The 14,467-nt window shown below is 65.0% G+C and overlaps 1 protein-coding gene across 4 annotated transcripts in view; it reads right to left on the bottom strand.

The window, feature by feature from the left end:
• Positions 1-12,988, bottom strand: part of tulp4a (TUB like protein 4a) — a 560,980-nt gene extending 547,992 nt beyond the window's left edge. For 2 of the 4 annotated variants that reach the window (XM_068044726.1, XM_068044727.1), the window contains exon 1: positions 12,100-12,988. In XM_068044726.1, the coding sequence (XP_067900827.1) occupies positions 12,100-12,375 (276 nt within the window). In that variant the 5' untranslated portion in view covers positions 12,376-12,988. The remainder of the gene's footprint in view (positions 1-12,099) is intronic. The other 2 variants (XM_068044728.1, XM_068044729.1) reach the window with 2 other exon arrangements.
• Positions 12,989-14,467: the final 1,479 nt, after the last annotated feature.

The raw sequence follows: 14,467 nt of genomic DNA, 5'->3' as shown, positions 1-14,467 counted from the left end.
CACTACCCCCCCCCCCCCACACACTACACACTCCCACACCCCCCCCCCCCCCCCACCTCTCACTCCCCCCCCCGACACTCTCCACACTCCCCCACCCCCCCTAACTCTATCCCCCCACCCCCTCACTCCTCTCTCCCCCCCACACCTCTCTCACTCACCCCCCCACCCCCCTCTCACTCACTCTCCCCCCACCCCCCACTCTCTCTCCCCCCCCCCCCTCTCTCTCTCCCCACCCCCCCCCTCTCTCTCTCCCCCACCCCCCCTATCTCTCCTCCCCCCACCCCCCCCCAATCTCTCTCTCCCCCCCCCCCCTCTCTCTCTCAAACTCTCCCACCCCCCTCACCTTCTCCCCACCCCCCTCACTCTTCTCTCTTCCACCCCCCCTCTCTCTCTTTCCTCCCCACCCCCCCTCTCTCTCTCTCCACACCCCCCCCCTCTCTCTCTCCTCACCCACCCCCTCTCTCTTTCCTCCCCACCACCCCCTCTCTCTCTCTCTCCCACCCCCACCCCCCCTCTCTCTCTCTCTCTCACTCCCCCACCCCCCCCTCTCTCTTCTCTCTCACTCCCCACCCCCCCTCTCCTCTCATCCCTCACTCCCCACCCCCCCTCTCTCTCTCCCCACTCCCCACCCCCCCTCTCTCTCTCCCCACTCCCCACCCCCCCTCTCTCTCTCCCCACTCCCCACCCCCCCTCTCTCTCCCCACCCCCCTCCACCCCCACTCTCTCCCCACCCCCCCCCCACCACTCCCTCTCCCCACCCCCCCCACCAACTCCCTCTCCCCACCCCCCCCTACCAACTACCTCTCCCCACCACCCCATCCCCTCTCTCTCTCCCACCCCCTCCACCCCCCTCTCTCTCCACACCCCCCTCGCTCTCTCCCCCCCCCCCCACTCTCTCCCACCCCCTCTCTCCCCACCCCCCCCCACTCTCTCCCCACCCCCCTCTCTCTCTCCCCACCCCCCCTCTCTCTCTCCCCCACCCCCCCTCTCTCTCTCCCCACCCCCCCCTCCCTCTCTCTCTCCCCACCCCCCCCTCCCTCTCTCTCTCCCCACCCCCCCCTCCCTCTCTCTCTCCCCACCCCCCCCTCCCTCATTTCTCCCCACCCCCCCCCTCCCTTTCTCCCACACCCCCCCTCTCTCTCTCTTTCCTCCCCACACCCCCCCCTCTCTCTCTCTTTCTCCCCACACCCCCCCTCTCTCTCTCTTTCTCCCCACACCCCCCCTCTCTCTCTTTCTCCCCACACCCCCCCTCTCTCTCTTTCTCCCCACCCCCCCTCTCTCTCTCTTTCTCCCCACCCCCCTCTCTCTCTCTCTCTCTTTCTCCCCACCCCCCTCTCTCTCTCTCTCTCTCTTTCTCCCCACCCCCCCTCTCTCTCTCTCTCTCTCTTTCTCCCCACCCCCCCCTCTCTCTCTCTCTTTCTCCCCACCCCCCCCTCTCTCTCTCTCTTTCTCCCCACCCCCCCTCTCTCTCTCTTTCTCCCCACCCCCCCCCTCTCTCTCTTTCTCCCCACCCCCCCTCTCTCTCTTTCTCCCCACCCCCCCCTCTCTCTTTCTCCCCACACCCCCCCTCTCTCTCTGTCTCCCCACACCCCCCCTCTCTCTTTCTCCCCACACCCCCCTCTCTCTTTCTCCCCACACCCCCCTCTCTTTCTCTCCCCACACCCCCCTCTCTTTCTCTCTCTCTCTCTCTCTCTCTCTCCCCAGCACCCCTCTCTCCCCACCCCCTCCTCCCCCTCTCTCCCCACCCCCCCACCCCCTCTCTCTCCCCACCCCCCCCCACCCCCTCTCTCTCCCCACCCCCCCACCCCCTCTCTCTCCCCACCCCCCCCCCACCAAATCCCTCTCCCCACCAACCCATCCCCTCTCTCCCCCACCCCCTCCACCCCCTCTCTCTCCCCCCCCCTTCTCTCTCCCCACCCCCCCCCACCCCCCCTCTCGCTCTCACCCTCCACCCCCTCTCTCTCCCCACCCCCCCTCTCTCTCCCCACCCCCCGCTCTTTCTCCCCACCCCCCCGCTCTTTCTCCCCACCACCCCACCCCCTCTCTCCCCCACCACCCCACCCCCTCTCTCCCCACCCCACCCCCTCTCTCCCCACCCCGCCCACCCCCTCTCTCCCCACCCCTCTCTCTCCCCACCCCCCCCCACCCACTCTCTCTCCCCACCCCCTCTCTCTCCCCTCTCTCTCCCCACCCCCCTCTCTCTCCCCACCCCCCCCCACCCCCTCTCTCTCCCCACCCCCACCACCCCCCTCTCTCCCCACCCCCCCCCTCTCTCTCCCCACTCCCCCACCCCCTCTCTCCCCACCCCCCACCTCCTCTCTCCCCACCTCGCCACCCCCTCTCTCTCCCCTCCACCCCCACCCCCTCTCTCTCCCCTCCACCCTCACCCCCTCTCTCTCCCCACCCCCCCACCCCCTCTCTCTCCCCACCCCCTCTCTCTCCCCACCACCCCCACCCCCTCTCTCTCCCCACCACCCCCCACCCCCTCTCTCTCCCCACCCCCTCTCTCTCCCCACCCCCCCACCCCCTCTCCCCCTCCCCACCCCCCCACCCCCTCTCCCCCTCCCCACCCCCTCTCTCTCCCCACCCCTTCTCTCTCCCCACCCCCCCACCCCCTCTCTCTCCCCACCCCTTCTCTCTCCCCACCCCCCCCACCCCCTCTCTCTCCCCACCCCTTCTCTCTCCCCACCCCCCCACCCCCTCTCTCTCCCCACCCCTTCTCTCTCCCCACCCCCCCCACCCCCTCTCTCTACCCCACCCCCCCCCACCCCCTCTCTCTCCCCGCCCCCTCTCTCTCCCCACCCCCCCACCCCCTCTCTCTCCCCGCCCCTTCTCTCTCCCCACCCCCCCACCGCCTCTCTCTCCCCACCCCCCCACCCCTTCTCTCTCCCCACCCCCCCCACCCCCTCTCTCTCCCCACACCCTTCTCTCTCCCCACTCTCCCCCACCCCCTCTCTCTCCCCACCCCCCCACCCCCTCTCTCTCCCCAACCCCCCACCCCCTCTCTCTCCCCACCCCTTCTCTCTCCCCACCCCCCCCACCCCCTCTCTCTCCCCACCCCCCCCACCCCCTCTCATCTCCCCACCCCTTCTCTCTCCCCACCCCTCCACCCCTTCTCTCCCCACCCCCCCTCTCTCCCCACCCCCCCCACCCCCTCTCTCTCCCCGCCCCTTCTCTCTCCCCGCCCCCCCACCCCCCTCTCTCTCCCCACCCCCCCAACCCTTCTCTCTCCCCACCCCCCCACCCCTTCTCTCTCCCCACCCCCCTACCCCCTCTCTCCCCACACCCCCACCCCCTCTCTCCCCACACCCCCACCCCTTCTCTCTCCCCACCCCTTCTCTCTCCCCACCCCTTCTCTCTCCCCACCCCTTCTCTCTCCCCCTCCCCCACCCCCCTCTCTCCCCACTCCCCCACCCCCTCTCTCTCCCCACTCCCCCACCCCCTCTCTCTCCCCACCCCCGTCTACCCCCACCCCCTGTTTTCCCCCACCCCCCCCACCCCCTCTCTCTCACCCACCCCCCCACGCCATCTCTCTCCCCACCCCCTCTGTCTCCCCACCCCCCCACGCCCTCTCTCCCCCCACCCCCTCTCTCCCCCCACCCCCTCTCTCTCCCCACCCCCTCTCTCCCCCCAACCCTTCTCTCTCCCCACCCCCCCACCCCCTCTCTCCCCCCAACCCTTCTCTCTCCCCACCCCCCCACCCCCTCTCTCTCCCCACCCCCTCTCTCTCCCCACCCCCCCACCCCTCTCTCTCCCCACCCCTTCTCTCTCCCCACCCCTTCTCTCTCCCCAACCCCCCCCCACCCCCTCTCTCCCCACCCCTTCTCTCTCCCCACCCCCCCCACCCCCTCTCTCCCCACCCCTTCTCTCTCCCCACCCCTTCTCTCTCCCCAACCCCCCACCCCACTCTCCCCACCCCTTCTCTCTCCCCACCCCCTCTCTCTCCCCACCCCCTCCCTCTCCCCACCCCCCCCACCCCCTCTCTCTCCCCGCCCCCTCTCTCTCCCACCCCCCCACCCCCTCTCTCTCTCCCCACCCCCTCTCTCTCCCCACCCCCCCACCCCGTCTCTCTCCCCGCCCCCTCTCTCTCCCCACCCCCCCACCCCGTCTCTCTCCCCGCCCCCTCTCTCTCCCCACCCCCCCACCCCCTCTCTCTCCCCGCCCCTTCTCTCTCCCCACCCCTCCACCCCCTCTCTCTCCCCGCCCCTTCTCTCTCCCCACCCCTCCACCCCCTCTCTCCCCACACCCCCACCCCCTCTCTCTCCCCACCCCTCCACCCCCTCTCTCTCCCCGCCCCTTCTCTCTCCCCACCCCTCACCCCCTCTCTCCCCACACCCCCACCCCCTCTCTCTCCCCCACCCCTTCTCTCTCCCCACTCCCCCCACCCCCTCTCTCCCCACTCCCCCACCCCCTCTCTCTCCCCCACCCCGTCTCCCCCCACCCCCTGTCTTCCCCCACCCCCTGTCTCTCCCCACCCCCCCACGCCATCTCTCTCCCCACCCCCTCTGTCTCCCCACCCCCCCACGCCCTCTCTCCCCCCACCCCCTCATCTCTCCCCACCCCCCCACCCCCTCTCTCTCCCCACCCCCTCTCTCTCCCCACCCCCCCACCCCGTCTCTCTCCCCGCCCCCTCTCTCTCCCCACCCCCTCTCTCTCCCCGCCCCTTCTCTCTCCCCACCCCTCCACCCCCTCTCTCTCCCCACCCCCCTCTCTCCCCACCCCCCCCACCCCCCCTCTCTCTCTCTCCCCACCCCCTCTCTCTCTCCCCACCCCCCTCTCTCTCTCTCCCCACCCCCCCCTCCCTCTCTTTCTCCCCACCCCCCCCCCTCTCTTTCTCCCCACCCCCCCCCTCTCTCTTTCTCCCACACCCCCCCTCTCTCTTTCTCCCCACCCCCCTCTCTCTCTCTCTCTTTCTCCCCACCCCCCCCTCTCTCTCTCTCTCTCTTTCTCCCCACCCCCCCTCTCTCTCTCTCTCTCTTTCTCCCCACCCCCCCTCTCTCTCTCTCTCTCTTTCTCCCCACCCCCCCTCTCTCTCTCTCTCTCTTTCTCCCCACCCCCCCTCTCTCTCTCTCTTTCTCCCCACCCCCCCTCTCTCTCTCTTTCTCCCCACCCCCCCTCTCTCTCTCTTTCTCCCACCCCCCTCCTCTCTCTCTTTCTCCCCACCCCCCCTCTCTCTCTTCTTTCTCCCCACCCCCCCTCTCTCTCTCTTTCTCCCCACACCCCCTCTCTCTTTCTCCCCACACCCCCCCTCTCTCTCTGTCTCCCCACACCCCCCCTCTCTCTCTGTCTCCCCACACCCCCCCTCTCCTCTCTGTCTCCCCACACCCCCCCTCTCTCTCTGTCTCCCCACACCCCCCCTCTCTCTTTCTCCCCACAGCCCCCCCTCTCTCTTTCTCCCCACACCCCCCCTCTCTCTTTCTCCCCACACCCCCCTCTCTCTTTCTCCCCACACCCCCCTCTCTTTCTCTCCCCACACCCCCCTCTCTTTCTCTCTCTCTCTCTCTCTCTCTCTCTCTCTCTCTCCCCCAGCACCCCTCTCTCCCCACCCCCTCCTCCCCCTCTCTCCCCACCCCCCCCACCCCCTCTCTCTCCCCACCCCCCCCACCCCCTCTCTCTCCCCACCCCCTCTCTCTCCCCACCCCCCCCACCCCCTCTCTCTCCCCACCCCCCCACCCCCTCTCTCTCCCCACCCCCCCCCCACCAAATCCCTCTCCCCACCAACCCATCCCCTCTTCTCCCCACCCCCTCCACCCCCTCTCTCTCCCCCCCCCCTTCTCTCTCCCCACCCCCCCCCACCCCCCCTCTCTCTCTCCCCTCCACCCCCTCTCTCTCCCACCCCCCCTCTCTCTCCCCACCCCCCGCTCTCTCTCCCCACCCCCCGCTCTCTCTCCCCACCACCCCACCCCCTCTCTCCCCACCACCCCACCCCCTCTCTCCCCACCACCCCACCCCCTCTCTCCCCACCAACCCCACCCCCTCTCTCCCCACCACCCCACCCCCTCATCTCCCCACCCCACCCCCTCTCTCCCCACCCCGCCCACCCCCTCTCTCCCCACCCTCTCTCTCCCCACCCCCCCACCCACTCTCTCTCCCCACCCCCTCTCTCTCCCCTCTCTCTCCCCACCCCCTCTCTCTCCCCACCCCCCCCCACCCCCTCTCTCTCCCCACCCCCCCCCCCACCCCCTCTCCTCCCCCCACCCCCCCACCCCCTCTCTCCCCACACCCCCCCCACCCCCTCTCCCCACACCCCCCCCACCCCCTCTCTCCCCACACACCCCCCCCCACCCTCTCCCCACTCCCCACACCCCCTCTCCTCTCCCCACCTCACCCACCCCCTCTCTCTCCCCTCCACCCCACCACCCCCTCTCTCTCCCCTCCACCCTCACCCCCTCTCTCTCCCCTCCACCCTCACCCCCTCTCTCTCCCCTCCACCCTCACCCCCTCTCTCTCCCCACCCCCTCTCTCACCCCATCCCCTCTCTCTCCCCACCCCCTCTCTCTCCCCACCACCCCCACCCCCCTCTCTCTCCCCACCACCCCCACCCCCTCTCTCTCCCCACCCCTTCTCTCTCCCCACCCCCCACCCCCCTCTCTCTCCCCACCCCCCCCCACCCCTCTCTCTCCCCACCCCCCCACCCACCCTCTCCCCCTCCCCACCCCCTCTCTCTCCCCACCCCTTCTCTCTCCCCACCCCCCACCCCCTCTCTCTCCCCACCCCTCTCTCTCCCCACCCCCCCACCCCCTCTCTCTCCCCACCCCCTCTCTCTCCCCACCCCCCACCCTCCCTCTCTCTCCCCACCCCTTCTCTCTCCCCCACCCCTTCTCTCTCCCCCACCCCCCCACCCCCCGTCTCCCCCCACCCCCTGTCTTCCCCCACCCCCTGTCTCTCCCCACCCCCCAACGCCATCTCTCTCCCCACCCCCTCTGTCTCCCCACCCCCCCCACGCCCTCATCCCCCCCCACCCCCTCTCTCTCCCCACCCCCCCACCCCCTCTCTCTCCCCACCCCTTCTCTCTCCCCACCCCCCCACCCCTTCTCTCTCCCCACCCCTTCCTCTCCCCACCCCCCCACCCCCTCTCTCCCCACCCCTTCTCTCTCCCCCACCCCCACCCCCTCTCCCCCACCCTTCTCTCTCCCCACCCCCCCCCACCCCCTCTCTCCCCACCCCTTCTCTCTCCCCACCCCCCCCCACCCCCTCTCTCCCCACCCCTTCTCTCTCCCCACCCCCCCACCCCCTCTCTCCCCACCCCTTCTCTCTCCCCACCCCCCCACCTCCCTCTCTCCCCACCCCCCCACCCCCTCTCTCCCCACCCCTTCTCTCTCCCCACCCCTTCTCTCTCCCCACACCCCCCACCCCCTCTCTTCCCACCCCTTCTCTCTCCCCACCCCCCCACCCCCTCTCTCCCCACCCCCTCTCTCTCCCACACCCCCCACCCCCTCTCTCCCCACCCCTTCTCTCTCCCCACCCCCCCACCCCCCTCTCTCCCCACCCCTTCTCCCTCCCCACCCCCCCACCCCCTCTCTCCCCACCCCTTCTCTCTCCCCCACCCCCCCACCCCCTCTCTCCCCACCCCTTCTCTCTCCCCACCCCCCCACCCCCTCTCTCCCACCCCTTCTCTCTCCCCACCCCCCCACCCCCTCTCTCCCCACCCCTTCTCTCTCCCACCCCCCCACCCCCTCTCTCCCCACCCCTTCTCTCTCCCCACCCCCCCACCCCCTCTCTCCCCACCCCTTCTCTCCCCCACACCCCTCTCTCCCCACCCCTTCTCTCTCCCCACCCCCCCCACCCCCTCTCTCCCCACCCCTTCTCTCTCCCCCACCCCCCCACCCCCTCTCTCCCCACCCCTTCCACTCTCCCCACCCCCCCACCCCTCTCTCCCCACCCCTTCTCTCTCCCCACCCCCTCTCTCCCCACCCCTTCTCTCTCCCCACCCCCCTCTCCCCCCACCCCTTCTCTCTCCCCACCCCCCCTCTCCCCACCCCTTCTCTCTCCCCACCCCCCACCCCCCTCTCTCCCCACCCCTTCTCTCTCCCCACCCCCCCACCCCCCTCTCTCCCCACCCCTCTCTCACTCCCCACCCCCCCCACCCCCTCTCTCCCCACCCCTTCTCTCTCCCCACCCCCCCACCCCCTCTCTCCCCACCCCTTCTCTCTCCCCACCCCCCCACACCCCCTCCTCCCCACCACTCTCTCTCCCCCACCCCCCCACCCCCTCTCTCCCCACCCCTTCTCTCTCCCCACCCCCCCCCACCCCCTCTCTCCCCCCACCCCCTCCACCCCCCTCTCCCCACCCCTTCTCTCTCCCCACCCCCCCACCCCTCTCTCCCCACCCCCTTCTCTCTCCCACCCCCCCCCACCCCCTCTCTCCCCCACCCCTTCTCTCTCCCCACCCCCCCACCCCCTCACTCACCCACCCCCTTCTCTCTCCCCACCCCCCCCACCCCCTCTCTCCCCACCCCTTCTCTCTCCCCACCCCCCCCACCCCCTCATCCCACCCCTCCTCTCCCCACCCCCCCACACCCCTCTCTCCCCACCCCTTCTCTCTCCCCACCCCCCCACCCCCTCTCTCCCCACCCCTTCTCTCCCACCCCCCACCCCCCCCACCCCCTCTCTCCCCACCCCTTCTCTCTCCCCACCCCCCCACCCCCTCTCTCCCCACCCCTTCTCTCTCCCCACCCCCCCACCCCCTCTCTCCCAACCCCCCCCCACCCCACTCTCTCCCCACCCCTTCTCTCTCCCCACCCCCCACCACCCCCTCTCTCCCCACCCCTTCTCTCTCCCCCACCCCCTCTCTCACCCCACCCCCCACCCCCTCTCCCCACCCCCTTCATCTCTCCCCACCCCCTCTCTCCCCACCCCCTTCCTCTCTCCCCCACCCCCTCTCTCCCCACCCCTTCTCTCCCCACCCCTTCTCACTCCCCACCCCCTCTCTCCCCACCCCCTCTCTCCCCACCCCCTCTCTCCCCACCCCTTCTCTCTCCCCACCCCCCCAACCCACTCTCCCCACCCCCCCACCCCCTCTCTCCCCACCCCATTCGCTCTCCCCACCCCCCCACCCCCTCTCCTCCCCACCCCCTCTCTCTCCCCACCCCCCCTCACTCTCCCCCACCCCCCACCCCCCTCACTCCCCCACCCCTTCTCTCACCCCCACCCCCTCTCTCCCCACCCCTTCTCTCACCCCACCCCCTCTCTCCCCCACCCCATCTCTCTCCCCACCCCCCTCCCAACCCCCACCCCCCTCTCTCCCCACCCCCTCTCTCCCCACCCCCCCACCCCCTCTCTCCCCACCCCCCCACCCCCTCTCTCCCCACCCCCCCACCCCCTCTCTCCCCACCCCCCCACCCCCCTCACTCTCCCCACCCCCCCAACCCCCTCCTCCCCACCCCTTCTCTCTCCCCACCCCCTCTCTCCCCAGCCCCTCACTCCCCACCCCTTCTCTCTCCACCACCCCCAACACCCCCTCTCTCCCCACCCCCCCCACCCCCTCTCTCCCCACCCCTTCTCTCTCCCCACCCCCCCCACCCCCTCTCACCCCAACCCCCCCACCCCCCTCTCTCCCCACCCCCTCTCTCCCCACCCCTTCTCTCTCCCCACCCCCCCACCCCCTCTCTCCCCACCCCTTCTCTCTCCCCCACCCCCCCACCCCTTCTCTCTCCCCACCCCTTCTCTCTCCCCCACCCCTTCTCTCTCCCAACCCCCCCACCCCCTCTCTCCCCACCCCTTCTCTCTCCCCAACCCCTTCTCTCTCCCCAACCCCCCACCCCCTCTCTCCCCACCCCTTCTCTCTCCCCACCCCTTCTCTCTCCCCACCCCCCACCCCCTCTCTCCCCACCCCGCTTCTCGCCCCACCCCTTCTCTCTCCCCACCCCCCACCCCCTCTCTCTCCCCACCCCTTCTCTCTCCCCACCCCCTCTCTCCCCCACCCCTTCTCTCTCCCCACCCCTTCACTCACTCCCCACCCCCTCTCTCCCCACCCCCTCTCTCCCCAACCCCTTCTCTCTCCCCACCCCCCCACCCCCCCCACCCCTTCTCTCTCCCCACCCCCCCCCACCCCCTCTCTCCCCACCCCTTCTCTCTCCCCACCCCCCCACCCCCCTTCTCTCTCCCCACCCCCCCACCCCCTCTCACCCCCACCCCTTCTCTCTCCCCACCACCCGCACCCCCTCTCTCCCCACCCCCTTCTCTCTCCCCACCACCCCACCCCCTCTCTCCCCAACCCCTTCTCTCTCCCCACCACCCACCCCCCTCTCTCCCCACCCCCTCTCTCCCCCACCCCCTCTCTCCCCCACCCTTCTCTCTCCCCACCCCCCCACCCCCTCTCTCCCCACCCCTTCTCTCTCCCCACCCCCCCCACCCCCTCTCTCCCCACCCCTTCTCTCTCCCCACCCCCCCCACCCCCTCTCTCCCCACCCCTTCTCCTCTCCCCACCCCCCCACCCCCTCTCTCCCCACCCCCCCCACCCCCTCTCTCCCCACCCCCCCACCCCCTCTCTCCCCACCCCTTCTCTCTCCCCACCCCCCCACCGCCTCTCTCTCTCCCCCCACCCCCTCTCTCTCTCTCCCCACCCCTCTCTCTCTCTCCCCACCCCCTCTCTCTCTCTCCCCACCCCCTCTCTCTCTCTCCCCACCCCCTCTCTCTCTCTCCCCTCCCCCCTCTCTCTCTCTCCCCACCCCCTCTCTCTCTCTCCCCACCCCCTCTCTCCTCTCCCCCACCCCCTCTCTCTCTCTCCCCCACCCCCTCTCCTCTCCCCCCACCCCCTCTCCTCTCCCCCCACCCCCTCCTCTCTCTCTCTCCCCACCCCCTCTCTCTCTCTCCCCCACCCCCTCTCTCTCTCTCCCCAACCCCCTCTCTCTCTCTCCCCACCCCCTCTCTCTCTCTCTCCCCACCCCCTCTCTCTCTCTCCCCACCCCCCTCTCTCTCTCTCCCCACCCCCTCTCTCTCTCTCCCCACCCCCCACCCCCCACCCCACACTTTTCCACATTCAACTCCATCTGCTATAGTTTTGCCTGCTCACAATCTGTCCCTTTGTAATTTCTTGCTCCCATCAACACAATATACTGTACTCCTAACTTAGTGTCATCTGAAAACTTAGATAAACAGCACATTGTGTTATGGCTCAGATGAAGGAATTTATTGCCTCCTATTCCTGACAAGTTGAGATAGATACACACACAACCAGAAGTATAGTAACATTGACACCTTCAAAACAAGGCTGATTACAGCCAGTATCACACATTCACTCATGTGTCAGGCAACTTTTAAATACCTGTGATTGATTTTCTGTCATTCTATGCCTTCCCTATTCTCTGCCATACAAAGTTACATTCAACAGAGAAGTGAAAAAGTGAATAAGGCTACAACCAAAATTGAAGTAGTGCAGGTTTGTTATTTGATCGAACTCAAGATTAAATTAGTGAAGTTAAAATCCTTTGAGCTTGAAGCACGAACAGCAGACAATTATAGAGAATAGTGCAATGTGACAAGTAAAAGGCATTAATTTATAGCAACGAAAAGAAAGTGCTAAAGGTATCATCATATGATAGACCACGGCCAAAGATTGTACTGCAGTTACCCATAATCTTATTAATCGTCCCAATAAGAAATTTCCCGGTCAGAAAACAACTCCGCGTCTGGTACTTTAAAATAGTTTGCGTGCAGTCGGGGCCCGATTTTTTGCATTCCAGTTTGACATCACACTGTTGTTCTGTTCCACATTCGTATCCATCCTTTCAATCACATGACCATTCTTCGCCAGAGGATTTCACACCACTTATACAAAGACAGGTTAGGTGGGATCCGGCAAAAAGTTACATTTATTTTGTCAAAGCACTAATGCAAAGCGAAGTTACAGTAAAGTGAACCCTATAGGAAAGGAAAATAAGAACGTGCATCTAAAGAGAGAAAAAACACCTGAATATGTTTAGCATTAGAAATATCAGACTAGCTCTCAGGATCCCACCCGTTCTTCCACCAGCTGAGTCAATGAATGGGTCCTACACCGTGATGGCAGTGAAAGCCGTTAGTGATCTTAACCAAATATTGGTTCAACAGCAGTCGCGCAACCAGCCGCGGCCTCGGATGCAGTTCTTTAAAGTCTCACCTCGCTGTTGTGGCCTCGCAAGTTAAAGTTGATCCTCTGCGGGGTGCTGCGCTCCCTTGTGCAGTGACTGGCAGTGAAAGTCACACCGACCACCCCTCTGCCGTTTCCAGTCGCCAGCCAACCTTCTTCGTAGCAGCGTCGCCGACAAACGGGTTTCTCCTTCTCGCTCTTCGGGACGCGGCCCTTCCAAGACATGCAGAGGATGTTGGAATCGCTGCACAGTACTGATCCCTGTTCCACTGCTGCAAACATCCCGCTCGGGCCGCGACTACACATCAAATACACGCCGGACCAGCGCGTTCCTAGGCGACCTCGAACAGCAGCATCGGGAGCCGGATACAGGGCGGGAAGAAGCAGTACTTCTGCAGCCCTGGGAACAGACACACTGACAGGGCCTCGGGGGAGGCAAACAACTGGTACTGCCCCGCGGGAGGGGGGAGGGGAAAGCGGCCGTTTATCCCGAACTGAAGCTCCTGTTCATGAACGCGGATCGAATGCAACGAGTGAATGTGATGCGGATGCTGCCAGCGCGGTCTCCTGTCACGCAACTCAGGATCGCCTCCGCCGCGAGCACGACCGTTAAACTCAGGACCGCCCGCTTGGCTTGAGCTTCGGTTCAGAGGTGCGAGAGCCCTGGAAGACTGCGCGCGCCTCCGCTCGCTCTTCGAAGCCACCGCACGCCTCTTATGAACGGAAAAGCCCGTCTTTGAATGGGGAAGGTACAACAACAGCTGTCAGCACCATTAGTTTACTCCATCGATCCCGCGCGGGCGGCATGAAGACGTGAAGTCTCATCACCCGATCCCTCATACTTCGCTCCAGCGAGCTCTTGCGCACGCAGACCGCCGTTCAGCGTCATGCTACACTGGACATCTGGGTGACGTAATGAAGTTATCAATCACGCGACGGCGTACACGCTCCCTTTGCGGCGCACCTGCAGGATTCTCGCAGTTGTTTCAGGTGTTATGCTGCAGAAAAGCTGAGTGCAAACAGGTGAATAAAAACACAAAGGTCGTGCTCTGTAAAGCTAGTAGAAATTCTAGTTTGCTTTGAGACATTCGAAATAAAAGTCCGCAAATGTCCACTACGAGTTTAGTAGATAATAACAAGAAATGCTGGAATCACTCAGCAGGTCTGGCAGCATCTATGGAAAGAGAAGCAGAGTTAACATTTCGGGTCAGTGACCCTTCATCGGAACTTTATTAGTAGATATTCGTTCCAAAAAAATCTGCTAGCAATCTGGTGTCAAGTTTGTGAACTGTGATTGCATGGTTGGAATTTGCATATTCAATCAGAAAAACTAAAGTCTTTTTATTGACTGTTCAAGGATTCAGAGAAGTGCTGCTTATTTGATTCTAACTGGTTAAAAGTCCTGTGGTGCGAGGATTAACCACCAAACGGCACAAATTTTTTTTATTCTTTCTTTGGATATGGGCGTCGCTGGCTCGGCCAGCTTTTATTGCCCATCCCTAATTGCCCTTGGGAAGGTGGTAGTGAACTGCCTTCTTGAACTGCTGCAGTCTGTCTGGGGTAGGTACACCCACAGTGCTGTTACGAAGGGAGGTCCAGGATTCTGACCCAGTGACAGTGAAGGAATGGCGATATAGTTCCAAGCCAGGATGTGGCAGTTATGCATTGTTCCAATACTGCAACCTCCATAAAGAAGGGCTTAGAATGATCAGGACTCCACAAAGTTGGAGCTCATGTGAGTGCTTTTTTTTTGTTTTTCGAATGCCTGATGCGACTCCAAATCCCAATCTTCATTCTCTTCACTGGAATTGTCATGCAGATGGCAATACAAAGAATCTCACTGAACCCTCCAATAAATTCCCTACAAAATCCCACAGTACCAAGGAATGACTGCAAAGTCGTAACTGTATATGGTCATGGTACCTCTGCCACCAATGATACCTTGGCTGGATTGGGAGATTTTCCTCCCTGTTCAATTTTAACGCCCAAAAATGTTAATGGTTTTCTACACAAGAGCAGTTTTCTTTGGATTGATCTTAAATCCAGCCTCTTCTAAGACGTACTTCCATAGATTCTGAGCAATGGTAGATCATCGGCATACTGTACCACATTGTCAGGTCGTGAATAGGATCACAATGTGTCAGCCATACACTAATGAAATAAAATAAGGGACTTCTGAAATCCCTGGGTAATCCTACCAAATGTATTGCTGTTCCCTGAAGGTGAACACAAATTTATATTAACTATTTGGCTGCTCCAGAATCCAATCGAGATGTCCAAGATTGAATGGATGGTGGCTGTAACTTGGACATCACACCAGGATGGCTAACCACTAATGGGGCAGCAGGTTCATAGAATCAGGGAAAGTTTACAGCACAGAAAGAGGCCACTTGGCCCA

Source organism: Heterodontus francisci, chromosome 13 (genome assembly GCF_036365525.1).
Source record: "Heterodontus francisci isolate sHetFra1 chromosome 13, sHetFra1.hap1, whole genome shotgun sequence".
Classification (NCBI taxonomy): Eukaryota; Metazoa; Chordata; class Chondrichthyes; order Heterodontiformes; family Heterodontidae; genus Heterodontus; species Heterodontus francisci.
Note: the sequence above shows the minus strand (reverse complement) of the source record. Positions and strands in the feature narration are given on the sequence as shown.